This window comes from Sprattus sprattus, assembly GCF_963457725.1.
Source record: "Sprattus sprattus genome assembly, chromosome: 5".
Taxonomy (NCBI): domain Eukaryota; kingdom Metazoa; phylum Chordata; class Actinopteri; order Clupeiformes; family Clupeidae; genus Sprattus; species Sprattus sprattus.
Genome location: NC_137924.1, coordinates 17,501,151 through 17,527,778, shown reverse-complemented (window position 1 = coordinate 17,527,778; position 26,628 = coordinate 17,501,151). Strand labels below are relative to the sequence as shown.

General features: G+C 47.5%; 1 protein-coding gene across 1 annotated transcript in view; it reads left to right on the top strand.

Annotated features, from left to right (window-relative positions):
- The window catches only part of clybl (citrate lyase beta like), a 70,563-nt gene that overhangs the window by 25,294 nt on the left and 18,641 nt on the right, over positions 1 to 26,628 (top strand). The window contains exon 2 of the mRNA XM_080838696.1: positions 10,218 to 10,434. Coding sequence (XP_080694822.1) covers positions 10,218 to 10,434 — 217 coding nt within the window. The remainder of the gene's footprint in view (positions 1 to 10,217; positions 10,435 to 26,628) is intronic.

The window sequence follows — 26,628 nt, the reverse complement described above, 5'->3', positions numbered from 1 at the left end:
TGTGTGTGTGTGTGTGTGTGTGTGTGTGTCGGCGTGGTCTTTGATGGCGCCGTGGCGGCTGCAGGCTATCCCTTTCACACTTTACGCAAGCCGCCATTGTCAAGGAGGCTTTATTGACACCGTGCCTTCATTTTTAATTCCCTACTTTGGCACTAATCAATTACCCGCGTTTGTCCATTCATCACGGGGCCTGAAGGGCCACTGAATGGGGCCACTGGGTTAAAAGTACAGCCCCAGTGCCACGGCCCCTGAGGCAAGAGCTGACCACTTCAACTGGCCGTGGCCGTGTGGAGTTTTACCCAGGGCCGAGGCCCAGGGGGTCAGGGGCAGTGAGAAGCCCAGGCAGGGGCTCCTGACAGTGGGGCCCTCCCCAGGGATGGATGAGAGACCTGAGTGAGGACTTTCTAGTGAGTTGATATTTTAGGAAATGAACTGTCAGTAGTTATTTCTAATCTCATAGTTCCATTAACCTGTGTTACCATGAATCACTGTGATGAGAGCTGATATTGCAGTACTGTACTAGAATGTGCTACTATTTCACTCCCCTAATCTCTTTCGATGAAGATAAGGACGTATTCATTTGTTTTCTATTTTTTTATTTATTGAGTTATCTCGACGAACAAGTGGTATATTAGCAGTAACTGACAGGAGGACTCAACACAAATTATGTCAAAATCCTTCCTTGAATCCTTGAAAAAAACCTTAGTAAAGCCCCAAGGTAGTGGAATGCCAACGTGAGTCTTCCTGGAAGTTTTTCCTCTGCTTGAGTCCTCTCAAGCATGAGCGCTGTGTGCCTCGGAACGCGAGTAATGACTTAAAAATATGCTAATGCCGGCTCTTTGCTTTTATGCATGCATATCACCATTGATCCCTCAGCCCCGCGTAAGGGGGTCGCGGAGGGGAGAAGGAGGAGGATGTAATTTGAGGAGACTTTTATAAATACGTGTCAAACAAATCTCTCCCCTTTCTCCGGCGCGCTCGCCTGCCTGCATTTAAATGTTTGCCGTCTCGAGAGGTGGCATGATTTAACTGTAAATGAAGCGGCGGCGGCCATTAAAATGGGCGGCACACTCCGGTTTCTCTTGTAAACGCTGAAAGATTCCCTTTTGGCTGCAATGGCATACCAGGGAGTGAGAAGGGGGTGAAGGTGTTGGAGGGGTGTGTGTGGACTCTTCACGGGCTGTTAGCTTACAGAATAATAAATGGTTCGGATTTTCTTTTTTTTCTTTTCCTGAAGTAAGTGAATGGTAAACTTTTCACAGTGTCAGAAATGTGTGTGTGTGTGTGTGTGTGTGTGTGTGTGTGTGTGTGTGTGTGTAGGGTTGGCAGTAGTGTGAGGGCTTGAGTGTGTGAACTCAGGGGACCGTGTTTGATGGCGGGGTTAAAAGGTAATTGTGTTAGTATACAAAGAGGCACTTCAAAAGAGAAAGTGTGGGGACTGTCAGGGATTGGGTTTGGAGATCTCTCCCTCTCCTCTCTCTCTCTTTCTCTTTCTGTGTGTGTGTGTGTGTGTGGGGGGGGGGGGTTCTCACATGATATCAGGGTGTGAATGGCGGGGGAATTGCTGTCACCTCCTGAACACCTGATTGCTTTTTCCCTCTCTTTCCGCTCTCTCTCTCTCTGTGTCTTAGAACATAACATTTTCATCTCTTTCCTATTCTGAATTTCTGTCTTTCTTTCTTTGCATCCTTTTCTCCGACCCTCTCTCTGTCTGACTCGGACTCACCCCATCCCCCTCTTTTTTTGTCTCTTTCACGGCAGCGGCTCCCTCACAACCTGCCTGTTCCTTGTGTGTCATTCTCCTTTTTTTTTAACACTTCTCCTGTAGGTTTTTCAATTCTTCCCAGTTGTCATTTCATAGGCCCGCGCCATTGTCCTGACTCCCCCTTCTTTCTTTCTTTCTCTCTCTCTCTCTCTTCCTCTTCTTCCTCTGTCTCTCTCCCTCTGTTCTTTCTGTCTTTCTCTCTCTGTTCACTGCAACGAGTCGTGTCATTCCCTTGCGATAAGCACTTTTGTTGCCTTTGTCTGCGGCTGCACCTCTGAAGTCCATCTTGTCTTTTATCCTCCTCCCATTCAGGCGTCGGGGGAACAGTTGTGCTCCGTTGTGTGGAGGTTCCACTGGATTTTGACCAGTGGGGGCTTCCTTTCACCCCCCCCCCCCCCCCCCCCCACCCCGGTACCCCCCCAACCCTCCTCTTCCAAAAGAGTTACAAAGGGGCCTCTGCAAAGCCTGAATGGCCATTGCGCGGCGCACTCATACTCTTCTCTGGTATTTTGTTGTGGCGGGAGTCAATAAAAATGCTAAGTTAAAAGCCTAACCCTGCCTGCCCTCCTCACACCCACCACTTGTTCCCTCCTTTGAGTTTCGCCTCAATTATTTCCAAAGGCGGATGAATGGAAAATATACAATGAGTGCTTGTTTTGTTAGGATTAGGTTTGAAAAAAAAAAAAACACATCTCCATAATGAAAGGTATCCCAATAATAATATGATTACATAGGGGATGTGTCTGGACCCTTGTGGCAACTTTTGTCAGAGTGGACTTTGGAGATGGTTGATGGCTGTCTCTTTCAGATGATCAGCATGGCTCTAGTAGGGTCTCCTCTTGCATGTCTTTTGGGGATCTAGTTGTTTCTGTCTCTTTCTCTCTTCCTTTGAGAGAAGTGTGGCCTACACATCATTGCGAGACAGAAAGAAAGAGATTGGGAGAGTTAAGAGAGGAACAGGAATTGAGGGGAGGGAAAGAGCTTGATGTCTGATGGTTGCCACGGGAAAGCCATTCACAAACCGAGAAGCAGAGACAGTTCTTTCATCCTGAGCTTGTAAGGCTTTGTGTGTGTGTGTGTGTGTGTGTGTGTGTGTGTGTGTGTGTGTGTGTGTGTGTACACCCGTCTGCCTGTGTGTGTGTGTGTGTGTGTTTGTGTGTTTGTGGGTGTGTGTCTGTGTGTCTGTGTGTCTGTGTGTGTGTGGGTGTGTGTGTGTGTGTGTGTGTGTGTGTGTGTGTGTGTGTGTGTGTGTGTGTGTGTGTGTGTGTGTGTGTGTGTGTGTGTGTGAGAGAGAAAAGAGGAGAGAGCCGGCCAGGCATCGGGCAAGGGATTACAGGTAGCGGCGGCGTCCGAAGTGAAGCTAACCGGTGTGACTTCATCCTGGCGGCGCAGATTAAGGCGTTGAGGGCTGTCTAATGAGGGCCAGGAGGAGCCAGAGAGGCCAGAGAGGGCTGAGAGGGCCGAGGGCCCACGCTCTCCTCCCCTCTGCTCCTCTCACACACCAGAGCCGGGGTCAAACCACCACCCACTGATCCTATTTAAAGAGCAGAGGATCACTCTGCAAACTGAGACAGACAGAAAGAGAGAGAGAAAGAGAGAGGGAGGGAAAGACGTGTAAGGAAACAGTCTTCGGCTTTTGTAGCCTCTTTGAAGAGCCAAGGATCTTACAGCTTAGAGAGAGACAGAGAAAGAGAGAGAGGAAAAAAAGAGATTTTGAAGGAAAATGGAGGGAAACGAAAAAGTCTTTCTTCCTGCTTTGTGTCACTGGTTAACTTTGTTACATTTCTTCTTTTTTATCAGAAGGCAGCATGTGTCTCCCAATTTGAAACTTGCATTAATAAATAGGTAAACAAATAAATAAATGCGTAAATAAATAAAGAAAGACGGCACGAGCGCTACCCCATGCTGGGAAGCAGCTTTTACTGAGGCTGTTTTAGCCGTTTTGCACCGAGGTGGGAGTGCGAGACAAGCGCTCGAAATGAGATAAATATGGATGACTTTTGACCGTTTTTCTGTCTCTTTTTTTCTCCCCTCGCGTTTTTCTTTTCTTTTCATGGAACGGAATGACTTGTTTATGCATCACGGCATCGATTTTCCTCTCTTTTTTTCATCTTTATTTATTTTTTCAACCCCCCCCTCCCAAATTTAATTTAAAAGCCTAAACGCCACAGATCCTCAAAGTAGTTTGCATATTAAAAAGATGCTGATTATCACAGAGCAGGAACACAAATCTTTAATTTTGTGCATTTTAGACACAGCCACAGCCGTTGCCACTGCAAGCTGGAAGTAATTGTGAAATCTGCATATTGATAGGACGACGACTGACAGTTCCTACATGGACAGCGAGAGGGGCTCAAATTGGACAACATGTTTATCCACAGAGCTCCAGCCAGGCCTAGAAGCCCCCAGAGTCTTTTTTAAGAGTGTAATGACATCATATATCAAATTAAGGGCCTCGTATTGGACAAGTAAGACAAATTATATCTGTTTTCTAAAGACAGCGCTGTAGGTTAGCATCCGATAGAAGAACTATCAGACGCTTAAACACTTAAACAAAGGATATTTAGTGAGTTGTTCAACAAAGATATTTTATTAGGGACACTTTGGGGTGTTCCAATGGTGCTGCTCCCTGAGCTTGACTGGATGTTGCCTTCCAACAGTTTCACTGTTGTCTTTAATTCCTTTAAGTGTCACTAATGGATGTCCAGATTATGTCCAGGCAAGCTTCTGGTGAATACCTTGTATATCTTGTCATGAAAACTAACCTGATAAATGTAATGACACTTAGAGAAACCACTTCGATTCACAAAGATCTACATAACTTATTGTAAAGTGAATCCAATTGCTGCACTTCTAACCTCTTAACTTCTGGATGTAGTTCTGGTTTTCAAACATGGTGTCAGTCGAATCTCCATCTGATTTGCTGCGGATCCTGAACTTACGATACACAGGCTGGCGACTAGCTTCTTGTTTGAAACTTTAAGTGCGGAACAGAAGCATCTTCCCAGAGACGGTAAATGAGGGCAGCCCTCCCTGCCATGATGGAAACCAGGACCATTCAGCTACACATAAAAAAAAACAGAAGCCCACGGGGCTCTGAGGATTGACCAGTAAACCCCCTTGCAGTGCCACAGTCTGATTACTTTACAGCCCCTTAACACAGGCCCACTACCCGACGTTATCATAACCTTTCAAGTCGTAACTCTCCCATACTGTACTTTTCAGCCATTGTAAAACTTGTGAAACATATATCACGGAGCAATGTTTGCTGTTGGGTGAATATATTGAACAGATGTGGTATTTGGGCGATTAAAAACAAATGCCCCCCTGGATTACATATTTGGTTTATGCTCGTCTCTGGGAAAAAGTGAGCGGATCCAAATGGTTCCAGGGCTACTGTAATGTCTACAATAACATTTATGGCTCCCTGCTTTTTATTGCTCATAGTCTGCGTCGCTGTATTTTTTTATTTGAATATCGCACCATTAGTAAAGGCTGCTGGCGTAACTGTTTCGTCGCATTAAAAGACCGAGTTGCAATGGTGCGGAATAGCGGCAAATGAGAACTGGGCAAATGTTTTCACCAAATAAATAACCCAGAGATAAGCTCACACTTGCACAGCGTTTTTATGAATGGACTTCAGCAATGACCCCGGACTGGAAGAGCTGTACATGCTCGTTATTCAGGCTTCTAATGGTTTGATATCGTAACTATGAGCCTTTATCTCTTTTTTTATTCTGACTTGTGAAATCAGAGTTTGGAAAGTTATACTTGTCTCCACATCCACTGGTGATTAAGAACTCATGTGGATTGTTGTTTTACACTTACACTGTTTTACACAGTCTTTAAGGCTCGGTGGTATTTATTTTGTCATATCTTAGAATGTGAAATTTACAACTCATTTTGGAAGAACTCCAGGTAGTCAAACAGATACGTGGATGATCACATATTTTGTGGCTGTCCGTTTATATTTTACCCAGATTTTTTTTTAATGAACAAACACTTGGATTAATGCACTTGGTCGATGCTGTCGCAGTAACTACCTAGGACACAGCCTCTGAGAAGCCTGAAGTCAGGTGAGCGAAGGAGTGGTTTGTGCTGAACCTCTCGTGCACTGTGTTTAAGCGTGTGGTCACCGTGACCGGGCTAGTGATGAGATGAGAGGAGAGGAGAGGAGAGGGACTCAGAGCCTCTGGCACCTCTTACACAGGACACTCACACTGCTGCTGCATATTGATGGTGGCCAGCCATGGGAAAATTAATATTCACATAAATAAATAACTCCCTCTCTTCTCATGCTATCTCTCTCTCTCTCTCTTTCCCCCTCTCTCTCTCTCTCTCTCTCTTGCTTGTAAGTTTTGGCAATTAATTCCACCACTTGTCAAATGAATTCCCAAATCAGAATTAATTATGTGCATGGGTGCCCGAGGAATAGCTCTAAAAGCTAAATGATATTGAAATGTGTGCTGCATCCTCTCCACTGCTGCCTCAATGGATCACACGTGTGGCCTGGCAGAGAGAGAGAGAGAGGGAGAGAGAGAGAGAGAGAGAGAGTGAGAGCAGAAATGGGAGGAAAGAAAGACAGAAAGATGGATCGAAAGAGGAAAACAGACAAAACTTGAGAGAAAAAGAAGGACAGAAAGGAGGAAAGCAAGAGAAGAACACACCAAAGGATCAGTGAAAGAGAGAAAAAAAGAAAGGAAAGAAAGAGAAAAAATGACTCCCTTAGCACAATATATGTACCCAACCGCCTCCCCCATTCTCGCCAGTCTGTAATCTGCCTGCCGCCGTTCAGCCGCTGCCCTGTTTCCGCTTCTGGGGACTGGTTTCCCCAACCACAGGCGTCTCCAGCAGCATGTCGCTCATCAGGGTTAGGCTCAGGGTTGCTGACGCAGAGCACCCACAGAACCCTGAGTCTTACCCTGCCTCTCCTCCAATGAGCACACAGAACCCTGAGTCTTACCCTGCCTCTCCTCCAATGAGCACACAGAACTCTGAGCCTAACCCTGCCTCTCCTCCCACAGAACCCTGAGTCTAACCCTGCCTCTCCTGCAATGAGCACACAGAACCCTGAGTCTAACCCTGCCTCTCCTCCAATGAGCACACAGAACCCTGAGCCTAACCCTGCCTCTCCTCCAATGAGCACGCAGAACCCTGAGCCTAACCCTGCCTCTCCTCCAATGAGCACACAGAACTCTGAGCCTAACCCTGCCTCTCCTCCCACAGAACCCTGAGTCTAACCCTGCCTCTCCTCCTCCAGTAAAAGCCATGAGCACAGCTGACGATGATAAAAGTTCCCGGCAATTTGTTGTGGCAGCAAATGAAAACCCTGCCAGCCACAAGCAAATGTGTGTGTGTGTGTGTGTGTGTGTGTGTCTCTCTCTTTCTGTGCTTTCTGTTTGTATTTTGACTTAGTATTTGTATTTCTTTTAGTATTGTATTTATCTACGTGTCTGTGTGTGGGGGGGTGTCTGTGTGTGTAGGTGTGTGTATGTGTGTGTGTGTGTGTGTGTGTTGGGAGGGGGGTGTGTGCGTGAGCCTGTGCGTGTGTGTTTTTTGAGCATGTTTGTGCAGTCCACAGTGTTTTTCCCTCTGTGCCATTTTGTCAGCGCAGTCCTGGGTTTGTGCTAAATAAACAGTGTCACCTGCTCGGTCCTTGGAGGAGGAGAGCACCTGGCCAGGTTTGTCTCGGTGAGCTGCAGGAGATGACAGGTTGCACACAGGCCGTTTAGAGGAGGCAGAGGCCCCCTCGTCCTCCTGCTCCTCCTTCTCCTCCTGTTCCTCCTGCCTCCTTTAGCCCAGTCATTGCCAGGGAGAGGAAGAGCAGCGTAACCGTGGCAGCGGGGTGACTCAGAGCTGGGGCAGTGTGGGCCTGTATAAAAGGGTGCCGTAGGAGAGCTGCTCCAAAGTGTACATAGCAGGGGCCTGGATGTTTTCACATCCGTGTTCACAACAGTGGGTTGAGGATTGGCCAAAAAAGCATATTATTTTTCACACACACCCACCCCCCCAACCCCCACCAGTGGCACCAGGTTACTGTAAATAAAGCCCCCATACTGTTAAGAAAAAAAGAAAAGGAGGAGGGAGTGGTGAGAGAGAGAGGTAGGGATAGAGAGAGAGAGATGGGGGGGAGAGGGAGAGAAAGGAAAGAGTTAGAAAACTGCTGAATGTGTGTCTCTGTTAGACTGACTCCTGCCAGTGTCAGTAGATCTGCTGAGACCACGCTCTCTTCTCTTCTCTCTGATGGTACGCCATCAAGGGACAAACCCCCCCACCTCTCATTCTCTATTTCCCCCTTTCCCTCCTCTTTCTTCTGCTTTGCCTTCATGAGAAATCTATTCTTTAATTACTGGAGCCATCTTCATGTAAGCCTCCCACTTACATTATCATCTATTTGCCTTTCAAGTGGGCACTTAAAATGGCTTTTCCCCCCCCAGCACTCCGCTGTGGATGTAGAAGACTTCATTTACCCCCCCCCCCCCCCACCCCTTAACCTCAGCACACACGCGCGCGCACACACACACACACACACACACACACACACACACACACACACACACACACACACACACACACACACACACACACACACACACACACACACACACACACACACACACACACACACACACACACACACACACACACACACACACACACACACACACACACACACACACACACACACACACACACACACACACACACACACTCTCACACACTCACACCCCAACCCTCCTTTTGCCCTCAATCACCACCAACTCCTTCATCCATCCATCCCCCGTTATTTTAACTTCTAATTTTGCTGTTTGCTTTTTTTTGTTCCTCCCATCAATATTGGTGCTATAAGGTTTTGCCCTTAGAGTGATGGCCAGTTCCTCCTCTTTCTTTCCCCCCTCTGTTAAGTCAGTCCACACTGAGAGGAGAGGAGAGGCCCTTTTCTGCATATAGACCTCCCTCTTCCGCCTCGTGTATGTGAGATATTTAAACACTAGAGCACAGAGGAACCCCGCCGAGGCCCGGTGCACTAAGAGTGCTCGGAGCAAGAGCTACCTGAATTGCTTTTAATTGCCCCAGTGTAGCAGCATCATCTTTAGTTGAGATTATGGCTGATTGAGGCCAGGAGGCAATTGTAAAGCGTGGAGGACGGGATTAAGTGGCCATTGAAGCGACTTTAGCTTCTTTAGAGAACAAAGGCAAAGAAAAGGAGAATACTTCACCCCCGTTTTTTTTTTCTTCTCCTCTCCCCTCCCTCCATGTTCTCTCTCCCGTACCCCTTTTTCCACCCCTCCTCTCATCATCCTCCTCCTCCTCCCTCTCCCTCTATTTCCTGCCCTCCTCAGGATGAGAAAGGGGAAGCGGGATGCGTTGATATTACCCCTCGGAGAGCGGTGGAGGGAAGCAAGGGAGGCGAGAACAAGCTCCCCGACTGTAATTAGATATATGTGATCCCAATTATGTCGGCCATTCATTAGAGCTAATTGTAGGACCGGCGCAGACCTCACCGACCAAATAATTAAAACGTGTTTGTCATAACCAGCAGCCATTAGCGCGTGTGATAAAATGTGATCCTGGTGGCGGTGGTGGGCACAGGATAAGCTATATGTTGTTGTTGGTGTTTTTCTCTCCACTGAGAGAAGTGTTGTGTTGAAAGGGCTGATTGTGGTTGACTTGTGGACTCTCACTGCTGCTGGTGTCTGGAAAACACTACTGTTGCCTCTGCTGCTGTGTGCTGCTTTTGCTGGGGCTGCCAGGCGCCCGTTTGAAGGGGTAATTAGTGAGGCGGGGGGGGGGGGGGGGGGGGGGGGGGGGGGGGGCGGGGGATAATGCAGATTTGTTGTTGAAACTTTAATTGTTTCTTTTTTTTTTTAGGGATTCATAATCCCCATGCCTTCTTTTCTCCTCCTCCTTCTTTTGATGTCCTATGTCCCCCTCTCCCTCTCTGCCACCCTTCCCCTGCCATCCCTCTTTCTTTTTATCTTTTCCTTATTTCCCCCTTCCTGCTCCTTTCTTTTTTATTTATTTATTTCTGTCTGTCCGGTGTTAGCTGTCCTTCGACATCTAATCAGCTGTAGGCCTTCTCCCTAAGCCTTGAAGGAGAGTAGTTGTCTGTGATAATATCCCTTATAAAGAGTCTCTCAGACCAGGTCAGCATTACATGTCCATCTGAATGGGTCAACGAAAGGAAAACAATACCTATTTCCTGAAGAACAGATCCAAGACCAGAAGTAGTAGCGATACCACACTGTCACTCACACAAATGACAGCAACACATCTGTCAACAGAGTCTGGTACCCAACTGGGGAAATTAGCCTCAGCATCTGAAAAATACTATTTAAATTAAATAATTAAAATTAGAAACATTTCAGAATGATGAAGATGAAGTGTGTAGCCCTTACGTTTCCTACAACATGGTCTGTTTACTAACACAGTGTGTTTGTGTCTTTGACAGAGAGGCCCAACGGCCTGCGTTGGCTGCGGGGCAGTGGCTGTGTTGCCGTGGCAGCAGTCGTGCCCACCACACCCCTGGCACGTCGCTAAGATACGTGCCACGGCGTGCCGTCCTCTACGTGCCGGGCAATGACGTGCGGAAACTGATGAAGCTGACCTCACTGGATGTGGACTGTGCTGTGCTGGACTGTGAAGATGGAGTGGCACTCAGCAAAAAGGTGACGTGGCTAGAGAGATCAAAAATAAACAACAACATTCGGTCACGTACACCGACTGGCCTGCCAATCAAACATAGAGATCTGATCTTGTCAGATTTGGCCCTAGGTCTCCTTCAGATGAAGAACATTAACCACTCTTTTTTAAATAGAAAAAGAAATAAACAGGAATATAACAAAAAGAAAGCCTTCCTACATACTTGACATTTGGCTGTCTTTCATCCTGATCTTCAAACAGAGAAATTCTCTGAAGTAAGTTATCTGACCTAGTTGCCTCTCAGATAGAAAACATTTGAACCACACTGTAGTACAGAAAATCCAGAAAGAAACAAAATGGATAAAAAGGAACAAAAACCTTTCACAACATATCACTGGAGTGCATTAGTTTTGTGTTTTATTCAGTACCGATGTATCAAAGTCAGATTTCCAGTTTTATATCTGACCCAACAATGTTTTGTCTCTGTGGTAAGCCAGGAATGGTTTGGTGTACCTGTGGCTGGAAGCTATCCCATCAGGCAGTCCTGGCCCACAGCCATTGTTGGTGGCTTAGAATCCATTCCAAAGACAGGTGCACCACTTCCTGCACCCCCTCTTTGAAAGGCTACCTAAGTGGAATGCTTCAAAACAAGCCACATTTCTTGGCCCATTATGCTGTAATAAAGGGTTGGGAATGCCCCCCTCTCTCTGTCCCTTGGAACAAGGTGACCACGTCACACTGGGCGAACAGCAGGCACCGGCCAGATGCCGCAGGTTAAAAAGCATTCTCGACCCGCCCACACCGCCCCGCCATTGGTCCTGCCTGGCTGTCCGTGAAATCGTGATTGGGGGGAGGAAATAGAGGGGAGGCCGGGCCGTGGGGGGAACCGAAGCCCAGAAACAAAAGGGTTTCTAAGTCAGGATAATAAAGATGATTGATACAGCCATTGGCCGTGTCCCTCCGTGTCCCTCCGTGAGCCAGAAGAGTGGGGTAGAGAAAGAGCTGTTTGACGGACAGCTTGAACTCTGACCCGCTTTTCCAAAGAGGTGTTAGAGCTGAGTGTTTCTAAACACACTGGTTTTTATTTATTGTGGTTATTTTGAATGGGTTTGGGACAACAGGAAGTCATGCCCACACCAGCCAGTGACCCCTGGAGGTCAGGTGTCTAGCCATGTTTGCATTTGATACTCACATTTATTTGTCTTAAAGCCTTTGTAGAGATGGTGCATGCTTTTTTTTGGCAGCATCCCCTTTGAGATCCACACGGCCACGCATTATATGCAATTACATAACATGCTAAATAGGCCACTCACTCCACCGATATGCATCACAAATGATTCTTTTATGGAAGCCCCGCTCACACAAAGGAGTAGGAAGTGCGGCCTTCTAATTCCTTCCACAGGCAGGTTATGCGTGTACAGGATTACTGCGGCGGCCAATATTAAAGCTAGGTGATCTGAAGGGAGGAAAATAGCATTAGCGGGGAAGGCCTTGATTTCTTCGGAATAGGCAGGGAAAAGCTCTTCTATGGCAACCCGTGTCTCCTGTCAGACCCAATAGAATTAGCATTCTCTTCAGCCTTGCAGATAAAAATGCTAATGTCTCACGCTGGAAAAAAAAGAAGAAGAAGAAAGGAAGAGAGGGAAAAAAATCACATGTTAAAAGAGAGATGGTGCCACTAATCCCATTACTCGTGCGGGTATTTGACGGTATAAATCAGTCAAGGCCAGCCTGACGTACAATTCTCAGTACAAGATTCAGTCAATTTTAAAGACCATATGTCTGCTTTAAAGTAGTCTGGCACAGTGTGCAAAGAAAATAAAAAAAACAACGAAAAAAACCTGTGATCCATTATTTACTCGCAAGGCCTGTAGTCTGGTAAGGAGGCGAGTTATTATTTAACTCGATAATAAAATGCACCCATTTCCCCGCGGCTTGCTTTGCCTCTCTCTTCCCAATCCCATGGCTGTTTTCCCCATTGTGGCAATTGAAACACCGTGGGGGATTGTGCGAACCTATAGACGGATGCATTATTTCCCCCACGGCTCGTATTAAATAACGGCCAACTCGCCTTGCCTTGCCTTGCCTTGCCTTGCCTCACCAGAAACTCCCTGCCCTTGCACACACTGTACGAGCTTGTGAATAAATCTCTCAGAAGTCAGCGTGTACAGTATCTCTCTCTCCCCAGCCACGAGGAGACATTTGAAATATTTCTATCCTCACAATATCAAGAATAAAATCGTTTGATGTGCTTTTTTCCCCCAAGTCATCCTATTGAATTTTTTAAACATGGAGCATTTATGCCGTATCATTAACAATTTCTACACTAAAAAAAGCCTTTAAAGAAAGACTTGGCCATCAATATTGTATCCCATTCACCCCTTACTGTACACAAGCACAAACAACTTGGGAGGAGGAACTCATTTCACATTTTATTCTTGAGGGGAGTCAACTTGGTACAAGTTTACCACAGATTGAGTGGCCTTAAATTTGCCAAGGCTTATGGTGCCTTACGGTGACTAGAGCGTCTATGGTGGAGGACATTCTCCCTGCAGCAGGGGCATGTGGGAGTCCATGGCTGGAGGCTGGAGCCTGTGCGTTTGTTTACGCTGAGGATCAGCGGCCCTCGTGGCGCTGCTTCTGTGCCCCGACGGTGGCCCTGTCAGACGCCCCCGTGCCAACCTGTGCCAACCGTGCGCGCCTCGCTCGCCTGGTGCCGTGTGACAGACGGTACGAGGGCTGTCCAGAGACGGCTAACCGCTACGCAGGGATTAGCGTGGACGCACACAGGCATGCTTACACACACAAGTATATGCAAACCCCTCCCCTTTCTAAAACAGACACATGCATACACACATACAAATATTAAAATGTCCAAAATTGACATACACCATATGACGCCCAGAAAATCTTCGATAAACCATACGTACAGCAGTGTGAAATCAAAGCTCCAACCAACTCCCACAAGCAAACATATATGCATACATTATATAGGTACACACAGAGTGATGTATAGACCTAGAAGCACACACACCCCCCGCCAGGATCGAACCCCACAGTGTCCCTGGCGGTTACACCTGTCTCGGGTCCATCAGGAGGAGGCTGGGAGATGTGTGTGTGTGGGGGGGGGGGGTTGTTTATTTTTCTGTTTGCTTGCATCACTCTGTGGGTCTGCACCTTGCTGTGCAGTGGACGCTTCTCCTCCCTCCCTTCCCCCTACACACCCCCCCCCCACCCCCACCAACCTTCCTTCCTATCTCCCTACCCGCCCACCCACCCGCCTCCTGCACCTTCCCCTACTACCCCCCCCCCCACACACACACACACACACACACACCTCCCTACCCCCCCCCCCCCCCCCCCCCCCCCCCCTGTCTCCTCCACCCACCCTTTGAGTGGATGCTCTCCTAATCCCCTGGAAGTTTGGAACTAATGAACTAACTGCTGAGGCGCCGCCACGGAGCCTGGTCCCAAACTATACTGTACTTCACACTCGATTTAGCCTCCAGATGGCAGGACTCGCCGGCCCGCGCCAGGAGGGACCACCTCCTCCGCTGGAGCGTGAAAGTGGACGGATGTTGTTTTGCCTTCCCCCCATTTTGATCATTTTTTTTCTTCTTTTTTTATTCACTCTCTCTCTCTGTCTTCCTCTCTGTGTGATCCTGCCCCCCCCGGGAAAAAGGATCAACCAGAATGATTAGCTACAACAGGGATATCGGTGGATGCGTGAACAGGGCCTGGGAGAAGATGGTAATGGTTGTGCCGATGGTGCTGGTGGTGGTTTTGGCGGGATGGGTGAAGAGGATTGTGTGTTTTTATTTCTGTGGGTTCAACCAGCACCATGTGAACAACACGCCGTCATGTCCGTTCCCTGAGAGTTGTCCAGCTCCCATCTTCTGCACGTGTGACATGTCCCTGTGTCTTTTCCTCCCTGCTTCTCCCCTCTCCGTCTTTATCTCTCTCATACTCTCTCTCCCTCTCTCCCTCTCTCCCTCTCTCCTCTCACCATGTCTGTCATTCGGACAGGAATGACAGAATAACATCTTCATTAGCACCAGATCCGCTGCTCCACCTTGCTGGTAGAGACTGAATCCTCTAGTCTTCCCAGCATCCTCTCTGGTCGTTACCGCGCCAGCCGCTCCACTCTGTGTGCGCTACCCAGCCGTCATTACCCAGCAGCCACTGGGGCGAGGCTGACATGTCTCACACTCCTTCTTCTTTACACCCTCTTTTTTTGGGGTGGGGGGGGGTGGGGCTTGCTTTTTAAAAATTCATTTTCTGTGAGTCGGTAGTAGGCTTTCTTGTATTCATGTGTGGCCCTGTGTATCGCAGAGCAAGCTTGTGAAGTATGATGAACAGGGAGATTCCTCTAATAATGTGAAGTTAAAGGCTATGTCCCCCCCCATCAAAAAGCGCTGGGCGCCTGTCAGCTGTCTCAGCTCCTGCATTTAGAATATAATGAGTGTGGCGTCCTTGTGCATATTATATTTTCCCCTCTCTCTCTGTCTTTCTCTCTCTCGCTCTCTCTCTCTCTCTCTGGACAACATCTCTGTAAAGTGAGGTGTGTATGTTTGTGTTTCGTTCCTGTGCAAGTCCTGATGGTGGCAGCAGATGAGTAGTGTAGGTATTAAAGGTAGGTAGTAAAGATCGATGCTTGGTTTCAAGACAAGCAGAGGGAGAAATATTATAGAGGGACATTTTGGCATTTGGAATCAAACCATTTATATGATTGTCTTTCTCTCTCTCTCTCTCTCTCGCTCTCTCTCTCCCTCTCTCCCTTGCGTCTCTCTTGTTAGGCAATCTGAACTCTCGTGTTGTTTTTGTCCCACATGTAGCGTAGCGCACCAATAGCACTGCTGGCTCCTTTACATAAATTCTTTCACATCACTCCATTATGTTAGTCTTAGGTTTCATTTAGGGCTGATTTGAAATTAAAATCCCCTCCTTGGCTTCCTGTCAATGTTTTGCATTTAACATAATTTATGCACCCAACTGTTATCTGATATATGAAGGGCCTAAAATGCGATGCACATATTTTTGAGCCGGCCTCAGATGTCCCATAACCCCCCACCCCCCCTCACGCCGATGCCCGGGGTTCAAAGAGGAGGTGCGCTGGCGAAAGAAATCTCCTGACAAATCTCAAACGCAGTGTGTAATCTGTGTTAGGTGGTCGTGATCCTGGAAAGTGATATTGAGTTGTGTGTGTGTGTGTGTGTGTGTGTGTGTGTGTGTGTGTGTGTGTGTGTGTGTTCTCCACGCATTGAACTCTAGGTAGGGCAGAGAGAACAGGAGGGCCGGAAGGACACGATGAGTGAGTGGACTGCTCTGTATGTGTGTGTGTGTGTTTGTGTATTCATGTGCACCTCATTTATTGAACTCTGCAAAAGGGTGTGTGTCTGCATGCATTGACAGCTAATTCATTGCAGAGGATACACAAACTGAGTGGTGAAACCTGTTAGTGTGTGTGTGTGTGTGTCTGTGTGTGTGTGTGTGTGTGTGTGTGTGTGTGTGTGTGTGTGTGTGTGTGTGTGTGTGTGTGTTCTCTATGCATGGAACTCTGTGGCAGAGGGCATACAGACCATGAGGGTGAGCGAAAAGCAAGAATTGTGACTTATATGAGCAGCAGGAGGGTGTGTGTGTGTGTGTGTATGTGTGTGCGTGTGTGTGTGTGTGTACGTGTTGCCGAGCAGAGCGTCCATGGTGAGGAACCAAGCGCTTCAGAGCAACAAGGCCCGGCCACGCTGCCAAAAGCCACAAACGGGGATCTGAGGCGCTGACCCAGAAAACAGATCCCTGCTCCAGAGAGATCACCCAGCCGAGAGGGCCTGCCAAGACCGGCTGCCCATCAAAGCCAGGGTGTGTGTGTGTGTGCAGTGTCAGGTGTCTTGGCATTGTCATGAAGACTGTGTGTGCCTCTCTTTGTGTGTGTTTGTAGGTGTGTGTGTGGGGGGTGAAGTTGGGTTCTCCAATGTGTGTTTGTGTGTGTGTGTGTGTGTGTGTTTGTGTGTGTGTGATTCATACAGTTGTGTTTGCAGATACAGCTGGGCTAAAGTTGAAGGACAGTTTGGAGGTCTGTGTGGATATAGAGGGATGAGAGGGAGAGAAAGCGTATTTGTCTGACGAGAGAGAGAGAGAGAGAGAGAGAGAGAGAGAGAGAGAGAGAGAGAGAGAGAGAGAGAGAGAGAGAGAGAGAGAGAGAGAGAGAGAGAGAGAGAGAGAGAGAGAGAGAGAGAGAGAGAGAGAGAGAGAGAAGGGGGGAGAAGAAGAGGGGAGTGAAAGAGAGTGAGTATGTGTGAGTAAGGGAGAGAACTGAGTAGACATCCTCACTCTGTGCTAAGTCAGCAAAAGTGCTATCAGTGGATTTAATGACCGCATTAGCATACCCTCCCCGTGCACTTCCATTGTGCAAACACAGGAGATCCCTTATATGCCTGTGTATGACACTTTGTCTTTGTGTCCACATCTACCTGCCCTGCGCGCTAACTGTATTCCTGTGTACATGTGCGACAGAGAGGAAGAGAAAGACAAATCAGTTGCGTGTACATGTGGGGATGTGTCACCTGCTGCTCACCGTCTAAAACACAACATTAAACAGCGCTGACGGGGGGGTTAAGGGTCGCAGAGGGGGTTTAACTGACCCCTTCTCATCCCATCCCAGCCACACAGCTGTCAGCTGTGCAGGAGTGATCTCACCGTAACGCGAGCCCCATAACCGCATAGCTGTGTCTCAGAGTCGCTTCCCTCTGTCTCTGTCGGGGAGATCTCTCGAGCTTTAGCCCCGCAGAGCGCACGAGACGATTCACGAGACGGAGCTCATATGCATCTCGCAGGCGGCATCTCCCGGAGCGTTTGTACGAGCATGAGATGAGACGACATGCGTTCTTCAGATTGTTGTCGATGAGTTATTACTTCTACTACTACTACTACACACACACACACACACACACACACACACAACACAATACAATACACAACACAGCATTGTATAGCCTTGAAGAGACGATGAAGGGAGATGATAGCCAAAGCATTTGTTTATCCTATACCGGTGCCAGCACGCTAGCAGAACCACAAGCTCTAATGTTTTTTCCTAAAGGCAAGGGAGGGAGGGAGATTGATTGTTTAGGGGAAGTCGATGGATAGTTCTTCTGATGGATGGGGATGGATAGGGGTCTAGTGGAGGCTTGGGGTCTAGTTAGGCTGTGTTAAATAGTGAAGTCTTTGTTGGAGAACAGGGGTGTGTGTTGGGGAGGGGTGTGTGGAGTTATGGGGGGCCGGAGGGGGGTCTGAGTATCCCCTGGGTTGGGTGGTGTACTCACAGCAGGTTGGGCTCAGTCAGCCTTCCTTTGGAGAGCAAAAAGAATATTAACATGTGTGTTTTTGTTTCTCAATATCTCTTGCTGTTTCTGTATGTTACAGAAGATCTTTTGAATCTGCTCTTTCAAAAGTTCTGTACCATCAAAAGTTCTGTCCCCTTTGAAATGTTCTTTGTGCCTTTTTTTTTTATCAGCTAATCGGAAATGCTGAATCTTGGGCATTGCAAATCAAAGACTAGGTAAATGCCTACTGTTACCCAGCGGGGGGTTTCAAAGCTTACATGCTTAAATTCTTTGCCTGTGCATGGTGTGTTTTTTTTTCTTCTTCTTTTACAGTCGAGTGATGCAAGGAAATGTCAGGTCTGCTGTGTCAGACCTACAAGCATACTCACACAGGCCTCTGTCTGGAAGCCATTTGCGCTTCATTACTAGGATAAGGACGAGGGCATCGTTTCTTTTCATTTCCCCCTAACGATTCCAGTAAATGTGCTGACGTTGACTTTTTTGGGGTCAGGATTTATATTGGCTGATTTTCGATCCAGCGAGCAGCGTGTCATTATATGACTTTCCTCTGCAACATTCTCTCTTTCTCAACGGTGTTTAGGAAGGACATACGGAGGTTTAATGTGGTCTCTTAATCATGTTTAATGTGATCTCTTAATCAGGTCTGCTCCTGAGGGACCAGAGATGTTATTGGCATCACTAAGTGTGAGGCTTTGATTCAAGAGGTTCCATTGTGCTGTAAGCCAGGTTTGCCACGTACTGCATTTAGTTTCATACCTGAAACTGCAACCAGGCACAGGGTGGTGTAGGAGGCCTATCAGAGAGATAGACAGTGAGTGAGAGAGAGGAAAGAGATTCAGGAAGAATGGAGGACAAGAAACAAGAGAAGCTGAGAATTAAAGAGACCAAGTGATAGAAAGACAGTGCTGCTCTATGATGTACATTTTTTGGGGAGGCAGCCAAGCCTTGCAGAGCACACAAGCTCCAAGTGAAAGGGTGTACATGTTCGAGACGGAAAGAGAAAGAGAGAGAGAGGAGGGAGGCAAAGGAAAAAGAAACATGAGGAAGAGAGAATAGAGGACACAGGCGATGACGAGACAAGCATGGAGAAGGCCTCTTCATCCAGTTGTGCTATCTGACGTACCTACTTTAAGGGCAACCAAGCTTTGCGGAGCACCGGGCCTCCAGTGAGAAACAGGCATCGTCCTCCACGCTCAGCCTTTCAGCATCCACCCAACATCTCTCCTCCTGTAGACCCACGAAGGAGAGAACACTGAGGCCAGTGGACCTGACATGTAAGAGAATGAGAGAGGGAGAAACAGAAACAGACAGGGAGACCGAGAGAGAAAGAGAGGGAAGGAGAGTGAGAGAGGGAGATCCTGTCAGTCAGTCATAAAGTGAATGATGTGAACTGAAGTTACGGTCTGGGAGGTTTCAACATGAGAGGGAGGCCAGTTTCTGGTCTCTGTGATGTGTCATGAATCAAGCTCCCTCCCAGCCCCTCAGCTTCACTCTTAGGCTTCTCACTCTCCACCTCTACTCACTCTACTCACTCTTCTCACTCCCCTCACTCTCCTCCTCCCCTCACTCTCCACCTCTACTCACTCTACTCACTCTTCTCACTCCCCTCACTCTCCTCCTCCCCTCACTCTCCACCTCTCCTCACACTTCTCACACTTCTCACTCTTCTCACTCTCCTCCTCCCCTCACTGCCCTCACTCTCCTCCTCCCCTCACTCTCCACCTCTCCTCACACTTCTCACTCTCCTCACTCTTCTCACTCCTCTCACTCTCCTCCTCCCCTCACTCTCCTCCTCTCCTCACTCTTCTTACTCTTCTCCTCCTCTCACTCTCCTCACTCTCCTACTCCCCTCACTCTCCTCCTTTCCTCCTCCCCTGTAGTCTAAATACTGTGACATGCATCCTCAGCCTGCCCTAATGTGACCCAGAGAAAGCATCAGTCACCACTGCAAGTCATCATAAGGGGTAATAGGACTTCTCAGCGTAGGGGGAGAGTCCAAACACTGAATAATTGAATGGGGAGACGGAGAGCTGTGTTCAAGTGAAGGCTCTGGGTTTTCAAAAAAAAGAAAGAAAGAAAAGAAACGGTGCAATATAAGGCGGGTTGTATGTTTTTTGGAAGCGGAGAACTCCTCGGATTCTCCCGCCGCTCCACTGGGATGCTGCGCTGTAAATGGGGCTGATTGTTTGAGCGCGAGCCCCGTCCCGGTGGTCAGGAGGATGGGGGTGGGGTTGTGGAGTGATCACAGGAGGAAAATGGATCAGCTTAGCAGTGCTGTAGCCACCATCTCTACCACCACCGCCGTCTTCATTCCCATCCCCTCCTGTTGCTTGTGGTTCTCAGGCAGGCAAGTGTGTCAGAGGAGTTAGGGGGGGAGGGGGATTGCTGAGTGATCATGAAAGAAACGGGAAGGCCGTTCACCGCTGTAACCCTCCCCCCCACACACACTCTCACAAACCACTGCCACCATCCCCCCCCCCACCCCCCCCCCCCCACCCCGGTGCTCGTGGTTCAGGGCAGGCAAATGTATCAGAAAACGCTGAGGCCTGGAGAACAGAGCGCACCTTCTCCCGCTCCTCATTATCGAGTTACGGCCGCCTGTTTGCCTTGGCACCGGCACCGGCCCACACAGCCGCAGGCTACGTGGGCTTTGCAACGCTCGCTCTCCTCTCTCTCGCTCTCTCTTTCTCTCTTTTTCTCTCTTTCTCTCTCTCTCTCTTTCTCTCTCGCTCTTTGTCAAAAAACACAAAAAATGGGAACTTTCACCCCAACTGTCCGACAGAAAAGGAAAAAGAAACTCAAAAATATCAGAGAGAGAGGTGGTGTAGAGGGGAATGCTGTTGAGTGCTTCACCCTGTCCAGAGAATGGTATCTTTGACCATGAAAGTGGCTCCATCTTGCCATTAGCTATGTACAACTGTGAAACAAGGAGGGCATTTTAAGCAGACCATCCATTTTTCGGCCCACTGGTCTTGACCAGGTCGTAGATGCCCCCCCTCCAAAGCACCAGTCACTTGTCAGTGCCTGTCCATGGGATGCCGCTCTTCAGGATTTCACACCTACACACAACACAAATCCCCTTCCGTCACATAACTATGGCTCACTTCAACATGCATGGCACAGTGTCACAGCAGGTTGTGAAAAGAAGAGAGAGGGAGAGAGGGGGGGAAAGCAAAGCAATGAGTCATGCCTCTATAGAACAGCAGTAGCTGTGACTGCTGCCTCTCTCATTCCTGAGATGCCCGCAATCTAAAGCCTCCCAGCTCGTTGAAATGGTCTTAATGAACGCTGAAATAGATTGCCAGCGCAGGCAAGAAATCTCAAAGCAATTGAAGATAATTATGATATTCTCCTCAGCGGTTGTTTATTTTTAGTCCCTTTTAATGATATTGGGTAGGGAGGGTTGGGGGTGACATTCAAATCCATTACATTTTCAATGAAACACCAGCATTTTTATTTTTCATGACAGCTGCTTATTTTTTTGTATTCTGTTCAAATGTTTTGCCATCCCACACACACACACACACACACTTCATGTACACATATAGGTACAGGTGCACGTACAGTGATGTACATCTCGATGGTACGCGGCGAGCGAGCTCCGAGGCTGCGTTACTCGGACATCGCATCTCTGTGTCAGATCTGACCAAAACACCTGTGTTGTATAATCGTGACATCGAAACCCCTTTTCCTGGCATCCTGCACAGCGGGAGTCCAGGTATTCTGAAGCTCTCAAGACATAAAGGAGACAGACCCTTTTTTCTCCCTTCCTCTCTTTCTTTAACAAAGGTCAATATTTCCAGACATGAAAGGCCATTGTTTTCTCTCTCTCTCTCTCTCTCTCTCTCTCTCTCTCTCTCTCTCTCTCTCTCTCTCTCTCTCTCTCTCACACTCTGTCTCTCTATTTTTTCTTTCCTGCCGGAGCGTTTTGTGGACATGCTGTCACGACTCGGTGTCAGGCTTTAATGATGGGCTTGATAGGAGGATATCAAAAGGCGGCCTAGAAGCCGGACTGTCTTTCCTTGGTGCTCAGTAGGATGCACGGGTGATTGGATGGGGCAGGGGAGGGGGTGCGCCTTTGAAGGAACTTGTTGGCTTTGCTGTCTATTCATGTAAAACCATCTCTATTTTATTCTATTTTACCTGAGTCCGAGAGGGTTTATCGTTGTCCGTTTAATCAGAGACAGGACGAGGAAGTGCGGTCCCTCCTGCAGGTCGAGACTTTCTTTTCTTTATTCCGCCCCCAACTCATATCAAACTGCATTTCAAATGACGGAGAACCAAAGAGAAATAGACATGTAAGGGAAATATACATAATATACAGACCCCTGTTCAGTGAAGTCAGATGGAGCTAAGGAAGAGAAGCTCGGGGTTATCAGCCTTCAGTTCTATTGCACAGGAATTAAACCCTTAAATCTTCCAGCAACTGCTGAGAATCTTCCTGCAACTATCTGCGATCCCAAGGTTTTGTGAAGGGGATTTCGCAGGAGAGTAGACATGGCATAGATCAGCTGTATAGACATGAATTTGACATGAAGCAGGTTTATGAACGTTAAGTTATAGCTCCATAAAGCTTCAGCCAGTTTATATAACTCTCAATTCCTTCCCAAATTTTGGATGCGTTTGTCCGATGTGAGCAAGCGTGTGTGTGTGTGTGTGTGTGTGTGTGTGTGTGTGTGTGTGTGTGTGTGTACTGCCAGTAATTTGAAGAGTGTGTGAGGGGTTATGCACACACCCTTCTGGCCTTTGAAAGGATGATGGCTGTTAGGTTTTTTTGGGGAGGAGGGTTAGGTTGGGGTTCGACGGAGGGAATGCCACAGGCGAGAGCCGGGGCCCCCACCACGCTGGTCTTTGGTCTGGTGCGAGACGGGGTGTGGTGGTGGCCGAGGGGAAGCCCTCCCAAGTGGCTTTGTGTGTGAGTGTCTGTGTGTGTGTCTGTGTGTGTGTCTGTGCGTGTGTGAAGATGACCCCAGCCTAAGGTGCCTCTGTCTTCATCTTTCATTAACCTCTGTTCTTCATTATCCTCCCATCCCTTTCAAGCGCACCCGCTCGCTCCCGGACCCTTTCTTCTCCTTGCTAATTAACGCCAGGCACCAGCTATGTCTTTCTCTATCTCTCTCTCTCTCTCTATGTCTCTCTCTCTCCGTCTGTCTGTCCCTTTCTTTCACTTTGTTGCTTTCAGTCCCTTCGTTCTTCACTATCCTCTGGCTTTTTTCACCTCTTCTCTTCCCTTTTCCTTTTAGTTTGTATTCCTTTACCTTTTATCTTACTTCATGTCTGCGTCTTTCTTGTGCTCCCTCTTTTTCTCTCTCTCACTCTCTTTCCCTCCTCCCCTCTCCCCCTGTTTTTTTTCTCTTTTTTTCCTCTCTCTCTCCACCTTTGATCTGACCTGACAAGTCCTAAGCTACTGTTTCCTCCTGCCACTTAACTCAGACCACATTTCCTCCTGAGCGCTTACTCCAGAGAGGACCTTTCCCTCCTCTTCATCTCTCTTTTTCTCTCTGTTCCTTTCTTTTCCTTCCTGTTCCCTCTAGGTTCTCTCCTCATTCCTCCCTTTTTTTATCTTTACATCCCCGTTCTACTCTCTCCTGCTCCTCACCAACTCTGAATCCTTCCATCTTTCTCTCTTACTCTCTTCCCCTCCCTCTCTTTCTTTCAATTTTTCTTCCCTTCATTTCCCTGTTTCCCTCTTCTCTACTCTTCTCCTTCTTTATATCTCCTTCTCTTTGCAGCTCTCTCTCTCTCTCTCTCTCTCTCTCTCTCTCTCTCTCTCTCTCTCTCTGTGGACACATCTGTTTTGAATGCACTGGCATGTGCACTTGTGTCACCATTAGGCGCTTGGCAAGGAGACTTACTTTGATTTTTCCTCTCTTCCTGACTCCGCCCACTTCCTGTTGCCACACAATCATGCCTGTGATTGTGTGATATGGGGTCTTGTGTGTCATCCAATGCCTGTTTGTGTGTATGTATGTATGTGTGTGTGTGTGTGTGTATTGTGTGTATGTCCTGTGTGTGTGTGTGTGTCTAATAGCAGTTGTGTGTGTGTGTGTGTGTGTGTGTGCGTGCGTGCGTGTGTGTGTGTGTGTCTAATAGCAGTTGTGTGTGTGTGTGTGTGTGTGTCTAATAGCAGTTGTGTGTGTGTGTGTGTGTGTGTGTGTGCGTGCGTGCGTGCGTGCGTGTGTGTGTGTGTGTCTAATAGCAGTGCTTGTTCCTTTTCAAGTGGATGTGGGGGGTTCTTTTTTTAACAGATTGAGTGCATTTGGGCAGATGATCCTGCTCACAAGACCTCACTTCACACTCTAATCCCAGTGTACCAGTTGCACAGACACACACACCTGTACGCTCACACACACACTAGTAAATGCACACGCATACAAACATAAACACACTCACTGTTAATATTTTTTTTGTGCTTCTGTGATAAGCCAAATGTTGTTGTTACATATTCATTGCCTCTGTGTAAGGTATAATGTGTTTCATGTTACCTGGCAAACAGTTATCCACTATACAGTGTTTTTCAATTGAGTAGTCACACGAATAAACAGCAGAGCCATCGCTTGTCTAGTCTCCACCATTGTGTGTTGTTTGGGAGCAATTCAAACCCCAGATAGGTTTTGTATTACGTAATTCTCTTTTAAAATGCAGGCCACTGGTAATTCAGTGTTTTGGTAGTAAAATAGGAAGAAAAAAAAACGTCTGTGGGTCTTTTGTGGGTTGTGAATTGTGCATTTTTCTGCCTTTCATTGTCCGAGCATTTAAAGAAAAAGCCCATTATTTCTCCCCAGATGCCCCTCCAAATTGAGTTTGTGAGGTTTGGACTTGACAGCATGCACATCCTATACAGCCTCTTATTTTCCTGTAGTCATTTCCTACACATATTTAGCTTTCAGCACTGGCTCTGGCAATGATTGACAACAATGTGTCTATTTATTACAACACAAAATGCTTTCTCTGTCTTTGGCCTTGCATGGGGCTCTGCTCTTGTTCTTGTGTATATGCGCCATGAATTAAGGATTATACTGCAGAGCTCAGCCTCCTATTCTCTCAACGCCTATAGGCCGGTTGCCCTAGTATCACACGTCCTGAGACTGATATTGGCCCATTTCAGACCTCAGATGAGCACCTCTCTGCCCCAAGGTTGGTGTGTTGAAGACGCCATCATCTACCGGCTTCAGAAAGCCCACTTTCACCTGGGCAAGCAGGCAGCGTTGTGAGCATCATGTTCTTTGGATTCTCCAGTGCCTTTTAATACGATCCAGCCTAAGCTGCTGCATGAGAAAAGATGTAGGTAGACGCCTCCACAACCTCCTGGATTATTGACCCCCAGACGGACAGAGCACAGTTTTTGCGTCTGAGGGGATATGTGTCTAGGCAGGTGGTTAGCAGCACAGTAGCATTGAAGGGGACTTTACTCTTCACCCTGTATACATCAGGGGCCGTATTCACAAAGCCTTTTATCTTACCACTAGGAGTGCTCCTAACTCGCGCTAAAACCTTTTACGTAGGAGTAATTTCTTAAAAGTGATTCACAACGGCTCTGAGACCTACTCATACTAAGGATAATACCAACTCCTAAGCTTAAGATAAAAACTCCGTTGCTATGGATGACGTCGCTTCTCATGCACGAGTTTAGAAGGGGTGAGGACGGTGATTGGTTGTTGACAGGCTCTCTCATTAAAAACTCATTCGTGACGTCTCTCTAACAATCCCACTATATCGACTGAAAATAAGAGAATAACCTAGGCTTCAAATTAAGTCATATTAAATAGTTATGGACAGTGCAGTTAGCAGAATGCACACGCATGATGACAAGTTTGAGCATCCAACGGGAATGACACTTTGCACGTTAAGAGAAATATAAAGCGATCAATATAAAATATGGCAATTGCATGTAATCAAGGCAGTAATAATTAAAGCACCCAGGAAACTGTAAGGCTATTACATTTCCAGCCCTTGACCACTTCAAATAGCAGCACATGCGGCCCTTTAAGCCCTCCAATCTTAATTGATCAAAGCGAAACGAACGTGAAACGTATAGCCTCAGCGAAAGCCTACTGGTCCCAGGACCAATAGCCACTGTCACCCCAGCGGCATCCAGCTGGTAAGTTCTCAAAAACCTGCTGCAGACCGCTCTGCGTTGAAATGCACAAGTAATATACATCCAACTGTTGGATGATGTGGGGTCTACAGTGCGTTGATAGTTTGATGAATTAAACGGCTGAATGATGATCCCCAGTGTCGTCATTTGCGTTTTCCGCGAAGCCAAATAGCCTATCTTTATGTTTCCAAACATTTCACTTCGGGACACATCGTTGTTTAAAGGCGTCATTGCATCCCGCGCTAATTCTACGACAATATTAATACCTTCACGGTTTAAGCAATGTCTTTTATCAATTCCAAGTCGGCTGCAGCCATCTTACGATTTTTTGTGAATAGGTCTTAGTGACTTAGGAGTCCTCATGAGGAGTTTTAAGCTGTCCTAGACTTAGGTGCTACTTTTAGGGATAAAATATTTTGTGAATTGCTCTTAGTAAAAAAAATTAGGAGTCCTACATTTAAGACTGACACGCCCATTATTTTTAGGAGTTTCTCCTAAATTCGCCACTTATGAGCTACTTTTAGCCCTAAGATTCTTTGTGAATACGGCCCCAGACTTCCAACACAACTCAGAGTCATGTCATCTACACAAAAGTTCTAATGCTTTTGCAGTTGTGGGGTGTGTCAGTGGTGGACAGGAGATTGAGTACATGGAACTGGTGTACCGCGTTGTGGCATGGTGTGGAAGCAACCATCTTCTTTTAAATGTGACCAACACAAAGGAGATGTTTGTGACATTAAAGATGAACAGAACTAAGCCGAACACTCTTACCATCCAGGGAGAAT